This window comes from Conger conger, chromosome 16, assembly GCF_963514075.1.
Source record: "Conger conger chromosome 16, fConCon1.1, whole genome shotgun sequence".
NCBI classification, from domain to species: domain Eukaryota; kingdom Metazoa; phylum Chordata; class Actinopteri; order Anguilliformes; family Congridae; genus Conger; species Conger conger.
Window position 1 is genome coordinate 757169 of NC_083775.1, and position 12446 is coordinate 769614.

General features: G+C 49.3%; 1 protein-coding gene across 1 annotated transcript in view; it reads left to right on the forward strand.

Moving 5' to 3' along the window:
* The first annotated feature begins 4254 nt into the window (after positions 1-4254).
* Positions 4255-12446, forward strand: part of wnt3 (wingless-type MMTV integration site family, member 3) — a 22483-nt gene continuing 14291 nt past the window's right edge. Inside the window, exon 1 of the mRNA XM_061223861.1 lies at positions 4255-4597. Within this exon, the coding sequence (XP_061079845.1) occupies positions 4518-4597 (80 nt within the window). The 5' untranslated portion in view covers positions 4255-4517. The remainder of the gene's footprint in view (positions 4598-12446) is intronic.

The window sequence follows — 12446 nt, forward strand, 5'->3', positions numbered from 1 at the left end:
GTAAATGGTGGGTTGGGGACAGGGTAAATGATGGGTTGCAGGACAGGGTAAATGATGGGTTGCAGGACAGGGGAAATGGTGGGTTGGGGGACAGGGGAAATGGTGGGTTGGTAAGGGGAGAAGGTTGAGTGGGTTAGGGGACAGGGTAAATGATGGGTGGGTTAGGGGACAGGGTAAATGATGGGTGGGTTAGGGTACAGGGTACATGGTGAGTTAGGGGACAGGGTAAATGATGGGTTGGGGACAGGGTAAATGGTAGATTGGGGACAGGGTAAATGGTGGATTGGGGACAGGGTAAATGGTGGGTTGGGGGACAGAGTAAATGGTGGATTGGGGACAGGGTAAATGGTGATTGGGGACAGGGTAAATGGTGGGTTGGGGACAGGGTAAATTGTCGTTTGGGGGGACAGAGTAAATGGTGGGTTGGGGGGCAGGGGAAATGGTGGATTGGGAACAGGGGATATAGTGGGTTGGGGGCCAGGGTAAATGGTGGGTTGGGGAAAGGGTAAATGATGGGTTGGGGGACAGGGTAAATGGTGGGTTGTGTTCAGGGTAAATGGTGGGTTGGGGGGACAGGGTAAATGGTGGGTTGGGGACAGGGTAAATGGTGGGTTGGGGACAGGGGATATGGTGGGTTGGGAGGACAGGGTAAATGGTGGGTGGGGGACTGGGTAAATGGTGCGTTAAGGGGACAGGGCATATAGTGGGTTGGGGAACAGGGTAAATGGTGGGTGGGGGGGACAGGGTAAATGGTGGGTGGGGGGGACAGGGTAAATGGTGGATGGAGGGACAGGGTAAATGGTGGGTTGGGGGACAGCGTAAATGGTAGGTTGGGGGGCAGGGTAAATGGTGCGTTGTGGGACAGGGTAAATGGTGGGTGGGGGGGACAGGGTAAATGGTGGGTGGGGGGACAGGGTAAATGGTGGGTGGGGGGACAGGGTAAATGGTGGGTGGGGGGACAGGGTAAATGGTGGGTGGGGGGGACAGGGTAAATGGTGGGTGGGGGGGACAGGGTAAATGGTGGGTTGGGGACAGGGTAAATGGTGGGTTGGGGGACAGCGTAAATGGTAGGTTGGGGGGCAGGGTAAATGGTGGGTTGGGGATAGGGTCAATGGTGGGTTGGGGACAGGGTACATGGTGGGTGGGGGGACAGGGTAAATGGTGGGTGGGGTTCAGTGTAAATGGGGTAAATGGGGGTTCTGGTGGCAGCCGCAGACTCTCTGCTCATAAATCAGGCTCTTCTCTACGAGCAAACAATCGCCTCTTGGGACTGTGTTCAGTCCAAATTGCCGACCTAGTGAAATTCTAACATCAGGGCCAACAAGAGGACGACAGCACTGCTGATAGAAAACAGACCCTGGTGTCATGCACACTGGCGAGGAGCCTTGATATCCTCTGGTTGGGGTGGGGCCAGAGGGCCACGCTCTGATTGGATACCTCTGACACCATAGTAAAGCTCTCTTCCACATCCCCTCAAAGAAGCCGTTACAGTCTGCTGCAGTCCCATCGGGCGTGGCCGCAGGTTGTTTCAGCACTACGAACCTGATCCTTCTTATTGACGCCTTGGTTGAAGACCATGATTAGTTAATTAGTTGAACTGGTGCTTGGACAAAACAAAAACATGAACCCACACCAGCCCATTTTTTAGATAAGATTGGATACCCCTGCTCTGTGTTATACAGAGGAAATTCTACCTAACTATCACACTGGTGCCTCTAATTATACAAAAGCATGAGTGGAGTAACATTAGGATAAATTGCCAAAGGTAAATACGTGTGTTCTTTGCTGAAACATGGTTGAATCTTCGTCATTGCAAATGGCTCATGATGTTAAAACCAAGTTTCAGATGGACATCACAATTTGACACAAGTTGTAATTTTTTTCTGGGTTTGGCTAGGAAGAACGTGACAGACCACAGGAGGTCCGTGAGGATCACAGCCAGAGAGCAGAACTTTGTCAAATTTGCTAAACATACATACAAATAAATCTTGATTTGATTTGATGAATGTATATTTTAGAGTGTGGAATTTAACCTGGCTATTTGCAGGTAGAATGATTGCAAAAGCAATCGATGATGTTCAGTCAGTCCATTTCACGCTCTGCCTGTGCGCAGTAGCCTGCAGGTGCAGCACAGCAGGCCCCCGGGTGCCGTAGTGGAGGAAGATGATTCCAGGGGCCCAGATGGAAAGGGACCCTGAAAAACAGCGCTGCTGTGGTGCAGGGATGGGGTGGCCTGGGGCCCAATGCGAGATGTGCTCATGGGCCCCCCCCCCGGCAGGGCCCCTGGGCGGAGCCACTGTGGGACCTCACGCAAATGACCCCGCTGCCTGGCTCTGACCAAACCCTCAGCCAACCCTCAGCGCTCACCCAATTCTCCCAGAGTCCCGTTCTCCACACAACCACTCCAGACGGGAGGACGAGAGCTTCCCACGCGAGACCCACTGCAGCCCTACGGTGGGAAAACTGCGTTTGATACGCTGGGAGGTGGACGGGACCAGCCGTGTGCCAAACGGTGAGTTCACCAGCTCCAGTAGCAGAAGGAAATGGATCCCCCGCCTTCCATGCACGAGGCAGGGACGCCACCTTCAACACACGGACCCAACAGCGCACTCCTTTCATCAGGTTTCCTGGTACAATAGGTCCTTGAAATAAAATGCCCTTTTCTGAATTTGGACGAAAATGGGAAATCTGCCTAATTCAGCATTGCATGCATTGTTAGGGGCATTTCTATGCAGAATTCTGCATGCAAGGTTTCTGCTGGATGTTTCTCCCACACAGTTTAATTTTGCTGACTTGAGTTCACTTCAATGTGACATAATAGGCTGGATGACAGTCTCAAACATTTCTGACCAAATTCTACTGGGAATGTTTATTTTCTGGAATTTTCTTTTGATGGTATAGAAAGCCTCGTGGGCCTTTTCATTTAGTGAATTCACTGCCGGGCCTAAGCTCCCTGAGGAAGCCAACCTGAGATCTGGGCTTCTTTTGGAAGGTCAGAATCTTTGTCTTTTTCAAATTTACGGTCAGGGCCCAGTTTTGATCCAGGTTCTGCTGTTCAGTGGGTGACAGCGGGACCGGGTGATCAGCACTGAGCAGTAATGTAACTTCCCACTCCCCCCCCCCCTGCGGGAGGCAGTACTGACGGGGGAGATGTGTGGCCTGTGGGCCTCTTGGGCACGGGCTGGCAGGCTGATCCATGGGCCTTTACGCCTTTATTGGGGCTTTTGTGTCTAAGTATCGCACCAGGGCAGACTACCCCCCCGACCCCTCAGCAACACAACCCAACTGCCCTGCCTGCGTGTGTGTGTGTGTGTGTGTGTCCCAACTGCCCTGCCTGTGTGTGTGTGTGTGTGTGTCCCAACTGCCCTGCCTGTGTGTGTGTGTGTGTGTGTGTGTGTGTCCCAACTGCCCTGCCTGTGTGTGTGTGTGTGTGTGTGTCCCAACTGCCCTGCCTGTGTGTGTGTGTGTGTGTGTGTGTCCCAACTGCCCTGCCTGTGTGTGTGTGTGTGTGTGTGTGTGTCCCAAGTGCCCTGCCTGTGTGTGTGTGTGTGTGTGTGTGTGTGTGTCCCAAGTGCCCTGCCTGTGTGTGTGTGTGTGTGTCCCAAGTGCCCTGCCTGTGTGTGTGTGTGTCCTAAGTGCCCTGCCTGTGTGTGTGTGTGTGTGCGCATGTGTGTGTGTGCGTGTGTGTGCGCGGTGTGTGCGTGTGTGTGCGTGTGTGTGCGTGTGTGTGCGTGTGTGTGTCTGTGTCCCAACTGCCATGCCTGCATGTGTGTGTGTGTGTGTGTGTGTGCGCGTGCGTGCGTGTGCGTGTGGGGGGGTACAATTAGGAATGGGGGAAGTATTTCTGCTGAAATCTCTTCAGATCAATTAGATAGGACACTTTTTTTGTGCTCCGCCCCTTCTATTCCTGCCACCCCCATCTAACCCCCCATGACTGGAAATATCCCCCCCTCCCTCTCTCTCCCTCTCTTTCTCTCTCTCTCCCTCTCCCTTCCTTCCCCCCCTCTCTCTCTCCCTCTCTCTCTCCCACATTACCAGGGGGTAGTTAGTGATTGACAGGAGGGAACGAATCATCTTTTTTTTTTTCATAACCCTAGGCCGTGCGCTGTGATTGGCTCGGCGCTGACATCTCTAAACGCTGCTCCTCTGCTTTTTTTCTTTAATATCAGCATGGGGGGGTGTGGGGGTGCGGGGGTGGGGGGGAGAGAGAGAAGGAGCTACCTTAGGGAAGAAGCTCAGAGAGAGGGAGGGAGAGAGAACAGGCAGGAGCGTGCGAGCGCGTGAGTGTGAGGGAGAAAGAGTGCGAGTGTGTGTGCGTGTGTGTGTCTCAGACACTCACACTGCTCCTGCAGGAGACACACAGAACGGGAAAAGAGAGGATAAAGAATCTCAATATCCCCTAATCAACTTTCTCCTCCATTTTCAATTTTCGGATTTTATTTTTCCTGTTTTTTCTTTTTTCCTGACTGGAAATTACGCTGATCAATTTACCCATCTGTGACGGCCAGACCTACCTGATGGATTTATCCCTGTTTGGATATTTTGTGGTCGTGTGGTTGTGCAGTTCCAGGGTGCTGGGTGGCTATCCGATCTGGTGGTAAGTACTTCAGCGTCAGCTGCACTGGATCCACACAGAGAAAACACAACACTGGATCAGCACAGAGAAAACACAATCCTGGATCCGCACAGAGAAAACACAACACAGGATCAGCACAGAGAAAACACAATCCTGGATCCGCACAGAGAAAACACAACACTGAATCAGCACAGAGAAAACACAACCTGGATCAGCACAGAGAAAACATAACCCTGGATCCGCACAGAGAAAACACAACACAGGATCAGCACAGACAGAAAACAACACTGAATCAGCACAGACATACATAGACAAACAACACTGGTCGTGACCCTGTGGTTATATCATCTAAAGGGTAAATGCTGAAAACTTTCAATTTTCCTATATGAGGGAAAAAAAAGTTATCTGGCTTGATCTGAAGAACCCTAAGCTCAATAGATCTGTGAAAACATGAAACATAGCCCGTGTGATCCTTGCTGTCCTCCTCCTGTGTTTCATAAAGCTGGTGTCTGAGAGAGAGGGCAGATCGGACACGTTTCTGGGGGTTTTTCGGTGTTTGTAAGTCTGTGACTCGCTGGATGTCGGGTTGGACTGTAGAGCCGACCCGGAGCGGCTCCGTCTGGGGCATTGTCTCCCGTCCCGACAGCACAGCGTTAAGTGAGGAATTAGTATGATGATCCACATTCTGCCGTCCGGGGCGGAAGAGAACAGCCGTGCGGGGTGTGAAAGGCGTGTGAATGGCGTGTGAAAGGCGTGTGAAAGGCGTGAGGCGTGCCCTCAGGTTCCCCGTCCCGGTGCTGCTCGACCCGGGTCTCGGCGCCGTCCCGTGGTTCCTCCGCTCCGTCACGCCGCACCGCCCGACCCGTTTCTGGGGCTGCTCGGCCGCTGGGGACTTCCCCCATCTTAGCGCCGGCGGTCCGCGGAGCCTCCATATTCTGCTCGGGGGGCTGCGGCCGGTCCCCCTCACTGTCGACCTGATTTCAGGGTGCCGGGGCTCCAGAGACACACACATTCTGCTTTTAATCCCGCGCCGTTCTGAGATTAGCCTGCCTCACACCTCAATATCATTTCCCAGCGAACACTTCTGTCAACGCGAGCCACGAACCGGCTGAAACGCATACGTGCTGCACCTCTACGGCTCACGACCATTGTTTCTCTTTCCTGAATTCAGTTACTGCTTCTTCATGGCCGTATTCAGAGAACCATGAAGCAATTTAACACTCTCTACAAAGTTCCAAATATATCCTCTGTTTCTGTCAGGGTTCTTGCGTGTGATAATAGTGATTACAACCTGTGAAAGGTTGTGATGGTGTAGCGGGCCATGTTATCCCCACTGTGTGTAGCTGTGTCTGACTCCCAGTGCTGCCACAAGAGCGATGGGAAAGAGATCCCAATCACGGAAAGGGTGACACTGTAACACAGAGATCCAGAGATCCAGCCCTGCTGTTAGGGACACACAGAGATCCAGCCCTGCTGTTAGGGACACACAGAGATCCAGCCCTGCTGTTAGGGACACACAGAGATCCAGCCCTGCTGTTAGGGACACACAGAGATCCAGCCCTGCTGTTAGGGACACACAGAGATCCAGCCCTGCTGTTAGGGACACACAGAGATCCAGCCCTGCTGTTAGGGACACACAGAGATCCAGCCCTGCTGTTAGGGACACACAGATGCTGGTGGAGATCAGCTCAGGGAGACAGTGACACAGCTCACACACGGTCCTGTACTCTCCCTCCCCCCCAAATCCCCTACCTCTCCCCCAAACTGCTCACCTCTCCCCCATACTCCCATCTCTCCACTTGGGTCAGTTGCGGGATCGGAACTGTCGAGTGACTCGGTCACACAGGGAAGGGCAGCCAGCAGTGGCACCGTACACAGCTGACAGTGTGTGTATGAGTGTGTGTGTGTGTGTGTGTGTGTGTGAGTGTGTGTAAGTGCAGTGTGTATGTGCGTGTGAGAGTGTGAGAGTATGTGTTTGTTGAGAGCAGTGTGTGTGTGTGTGTGAGTGTGTGTAAGTGCAGTGTGTATGTGCGTGTGAGAGTGTGAGAGTATGTGTTTGTTGAGAGCAGTGTGTGTGTGTGTGTGTGTGCGTGTGTATGTGTGTGTGAGACTGTGCGAGCGTGAGAGTGTGTGAGCGTGTTCAGTGCAGTGTGTGTGTGTGTGTGTGTGTGTGTGTGTGTGTGAGTGAGTGTGAGAGTGTGTGTGTGTTCAGACCAGAAGCCTCCGATTGGCCCCAGGGAGGGGTCTCTCATGAGCAGCATGTCACAATAGGTACCAACTTCCAAGTGAAAGGTCAAGAGAAAGGCTGAGATAAAAAGCTAAACTTGCATGCATTACCTACTGTACTGTCATTGCAATGTACACACACTCACACACACACAGAGAAACATACACATGGACACACACACGGACACACAGACACACATACATGGACACACACACACATACACACACAGACACACACACTCTGTGGGGACATGCAGTTCCGTCGGGTCAGAAATGAGACAGAGACAGATGCCGTTACAGGAGCGTGTCAAGCAGACGAGGAAGGTTCCAAACCACAAATATTTTTCATATTGTGTGCATGTGTGTGCGTGTGTGTGAGTGTGAGTGAGTGTGAGTGAGTGAGTGAGTGAGTGTGTGTGTGTGTGTGTGAGTGTGAGTGTGTGAGAGTGTATGTGTGTGTGTGTGTGTGAGTGTGTGTGTGTGAGAGAGTGTGTCTGTGTGTCTGACATCCAAGAAGCACATGATCATAAGTTTAGAAAGCATCAGAGTGCATAAGAGACAGGGGAAAGGTTAGAGGTCAAAGGGCAGAAGGGCTTGTTGGACCAGGCTGGGTTTGGGCCCGGGGTCTCAGCCCAGGCGTACTGCACATAACAGTAATAATAATTAAAAAGCGGACGCTTTTAGCCAAAGCGACTAACAGTTGATTTGACAAAGCAGAGGACAATCCCTCCTGCAGCAATGCGAGGTTAAGGAACAAATCTTATCAGGGCTACACCGGGACCGGGGCTTGAACCAACAACACTGTGGGTCTCAGACACGCTCCCAGCCGTGAGAGCAGGGCTGGGAGCATGGCGGCAGACTAAAGCCTGTCATTGCCTTTTCAATTACATCATGCTGGCTTCGCAAAAAGAGAAGAATAAAAGGAAGAAAAGAAGTTGAAAAGCAGAGTGCGTTAGCCATACGAGTTACGCATGAGCCCCAGGACTGTGGACAGGTTTCTAAGCAACATGGGAGATCGGTTACAGCTGGGAGCCAATCAGATTGAAACGCCAACCCCGTGTGTAGAACCTGCCATGCAGCTCCTGGTCACACGTCCATAACACCCAGAGCTGAGGCCAGTGTAAGGTTAAAGGTCACATGGAGCAGTGTAAGGTTAAAGGTCACATAGAGCAGAGCAGCATAAGGTTAAAGTTCATATGGAGCAGTGTAAGGTTAAAGGTCACATAGAGCAGAGCAGCATAAGGTTAAAGGTCACATGGAGCTGAGGCCAGTGTAAGGTTAAAGGTCACATGGAGCTGAGGCCAGCGTAAGGTTAAAGGTCACATGGAGCTGAGGCCAGCGTAAGGGTTGATAGGCGTAAGTTTCAAAGTTATATGGAGCTGAGCAATGTAAAGGTCAAAGGTCAGATCTGAAAGAATCGGGTAGCATAAGGGTTGATAACTACAAATACAAGGCTTTCACCCAAAAAAGTATTTATTATTGTCCCAAGAACCTCCAAGAAATAGCACTTCTTCAGATCATTGTACCTCGTGTCAGTATTCATATCATCCTGCATCAAACACTACTAAGATCTCTTAAGAATTCAAATAGATAGAGTGTTAGTAGTGCAAGACTGGTGTTAAATGGTTACATAAGTGTGTCCAGCTCCACCGGTCTGTGCAGCCCTGTCTAACGCCATCCTGGCTCAGGGGTCGATCAACGGTGATAAACTAGAGTGAGGGAGGGGAATCCACTCACAGACACAAAGGAGCAGCACTATGTGTCATATCTACATTCATTGATGAGGTACGATACATGGGACTAAATATAAGAATAGAACAAAATGTTCCAGGAGGATCTTTGAATTACTAGACTTCAATTAATTCCTTTTGCCCATTAAGTATCACCCCTTTTCTTGATAGAAGCTTGAAAATGACATACCCAAAATAAAACGGTTACTATTCTTGAACCTTTTTGACAACAGGCATAATTCTGGTCTCTTCTAAAATTCCAAATCTCCAAAACCCATTGGGATCTGTTTTCCACAACTCAGAATTACGCTGAATAACTAAAACAAAGTTATAGACGGTCAAACAGTAAAAATTGAATATATTTTTCTCACTGAAAAGATTTTCTGTTTCTAACTGGCTAAACTGTGGCTGGGGCTGGTGCCACAGCCACAACACTGTATACATCTCCTTTCAAACCTGATGACAATATCATCAAATATTATCATTCTGCATTGTTTTTTCTAATCTATGTCAAGGCAGTTTTCCAAAAAGGACATTTGGAGACTGAAAAAGAACACAGAAACTAAATTATATTATGAAGTGTAAAATACTGCATTTTGCATACTAAACTAAACTATACAACACTTTTTATTCTGAAAATAAGTGTTTGTACTTAACTCCCGTCTGTCACCCACCCCCTAGCCATAGAGTTGGTGACAGAGAGGAGGTGGTTAGTGGGGTTAGGGTGACAGAGAGGAGGTGGTTAGTGGGGTTAGGGTGACAGAGAGGAGGTGGTTAGGTGGGGTTAGGGTGACAGACAGGAGGTGGTTAGTGGGGTTAGGGTGACAGACAGGAGGTGGTTAGGTGGGGTTAGGGTGACAGACAGGAGGTGGTTAGTGGGTTTAGGGTGACAGAGAGGAGGTGGTTAGTGGGGTTAGGGTGACAGACAGGAGGTGGTTAGTGGGGTTAGGGTGACAGACAGGAGGTGGTTAGTGGGGTTAGGGTGACAGACAGGAGGTGGTTAGTGGGGTTAGGGACAGGTTTTTCACACCGTTTCCTCTCCATTGCAAAAGCCGCGGAGCGAATCTGATCCCTGTGAACGCAGCAGTGGGGATCCATCCCCGGGAGCCGGAATAATGACACGGATCTCATCTCCAGGACTCCGGAATGCCATTATCCAGGCCCTGCCCCCACTCCGTGTGGGACGGGGTTAATGATCCCTGTGGCAGGAGCGGCCGCTATTTGCGAACGGATCAAGGATGTTGGGGATTCTTCTTAAACACGTCACACACAGAAAGAGAGACAAACGCAGCGCTCACACACAGCGGTGGCCAGGCTCAGGAGTGAGGAGGCCGCAGCCTCAGAAACGCACAACGTAAACACACCGAGATCAGAGAAACTGAGATCAGAGGCCATTCTGAAGTGCACAGACGACCCCATACAGCCTACAGAGGTTTTTATTGTGTCTCTGAAAGCAGTGCGTTTCCTTCAGGTTATCCTTGGCTAGTGAATTGCTAGCAACCTTCCTATAGGAGTGCTGACCTCCAAAGTTGAACATGGTGCACATGTAAAATGTAAGGTTCTGATACGTGGCACCTCCGATAGACACTGCACAGTTTCATTCGTCCTAGTCCAGAGTAAAGCATCCTCGCATTATTAGATGTGTGTGAGTTGTACATTCGGCCCCACAGGCAAAGAATATGGGATTATATACTGGAGGAGGGGAATATGGGCAGAGGATATGGGATTATATACTGGGTGCACATTTAAGAATTAGTTCCAAGGTTATTATGGAGCGGAATTGGCCATTCTGTAAGGTTTTGTGGTTTTCTTGTGCATTCTTGTGTCCCGACATGTTACTGTGATGTAATCTTCAAGTGAACCAGTGTCTACAGGCAGTTAGTTAATTTAGCTGCTAGTTAGCTCACTAGGCTGCAAGTTAGCTCATTTAGCTGCCATTTAGTTCACTCAGCTGCTAGTTAGCTCATTTAGCTGCTAGTTAGCTCATTCAGCTGCTAGTTAGCTCATTTAAGCTTCTAATTAGCTCATTCAGCTGCTAGTTAGCTCATTTAGCTGCTAGTTAGCTCATTCAGCTGCTAGTTAGCTCATTTAAGCTTCTAATTAGCTCATTCAGCTGCTAGTTAGCTCATTTAAGCTTCTAATTAGCTCATTCAGCTGCTAGTTAGCTCACTCAGCTGCTAGTTAGCTCATTTGGCTGCTAGTTAGCTCATTTAAGCTTCTAATTAGCTCATTCAGCTGCTAGTTAGCTCACTCAGCTGCTAGTTAGCTCATTTAAGCTTCTAATTAGTGCTCTATTAGTGCTGCATTGGTGTTGTGTGCCTGCTGTGTACTGGGGCTCCCAGCACAGCTGTGCTGCGTTGGTGTTGTGTGCCTGCTGTGTACTGGGGCTCCCAGCACAGCTGTGTCGGGTTGGTGTTGTGTGCCTGCTGTGTACCGGGGCTCCCAGCACAGCTGTGTCGGGTTGGTGTTGTGTGCCGATTTGCACCTGCAGAGGTAACATGGTTCACACCAGGTGAGCGTAATCCAGGCCAATCAATGGCAGTCATCAATCAATTGGGCTGGAAAAGAAAAGCGGCAGTACTTCAGCCCTGGAGGGCCAGGATCGAGTATCCCTGTGTCGGCGTGTTCGACTCCTGACTCAAAGCTGTCAATACTGACGTAATGGAAAGACTGCCAGTGTCTTAAATACCCTGCTAATTCCACAAAACCAGTGTTTCCGCAATGGGATCTCAGGCTAAAGCACCTGTTCAGCCTGTCGCTCACTCGCAATGTAACAGAGCAGAAGAACATCCTTCACCAACTCTATGGCTCTCTCGTGTTTTCCACAAAAAAAAGCGCCTGATAAATTTTTTGAGGCAAACTGTAGATCTGTTTCATGAGAAAATACTTTTCTTCAAATTAAACTCACTGCGTACCCCAGGAACAGGGAAGCAGGGCCATTTCTGTTTCTGAATTTCATGCACGTACTTACAGTATATGCTGAATTATAGAATTAGACCAGTCATTTGATCTGTGAATCTAGTGAAATTAATTTATAAACCCATGAACAATGGCTGATAGCAGTCCTTGTGTTCCAGGATAAAATGTTGGTATGGTGGTCTAATCTATGAGTGAACCAAGTTGGTGTATAAAAGCTAACCAGTGATTGGTGGAAGTGAAAACCTGCATACACAGCAGTGCTCCAGGAACTGGCCACTTCCAGAGCAACTGGTGGGCAGGTTGTTGCTTAGTGACTAAGGTACAGGACTGGCAGTTCAATCCCTGGTGGAAGCACGATAAGATTCGCACAGCTGTTTGGCCCTTGAGCGAGGCCCTTAACCCCACATTGCTCCAGGGGGGTTCTTCCCCTGCTTAGTTTAATCAACTATAAGTCAAATGGAGTAAGGGATGGATATAAACACCAAGATATTTAAAGTGTTTAAGTATTGGCATATGTGAGGGCAGGGCATTTCTACTTAACAGTGCTTTACAGTTACAGTAAAGGACATCGTTGTAGTTTATTTTGTATCCTGATACGGCACAAGTTTTTTTCCTATCCACTTCCTGGAAAAGGAAGAGAGTTGAGATTTTACATCGTTGTGTACCAGTGGGCCTTTCGATTAAATGTCCCCTCCACTCAATACCCTTTCACACAGCGGCGTGCATTCAGCCCCCACCGTTCAAAAATCCCCCAAAACATTTCACTCTGAACACAACTTTTAATACAAAACTTTTCACTGTATTACGCCATTACACCATAGCTTCCATTTCAGCTCACCTTTAATTCTACATCCGGTAATTATCTTAAATAGTACTAAAACATATGCTCAACTAACTTAAGACATCAAAGCACAGAGGTTAAATATTACTGAGCAGCGCTGAGTGAAGTAATAAAAATGAATGATAATATAATTCCTAGAATAATTAGTCAAAGT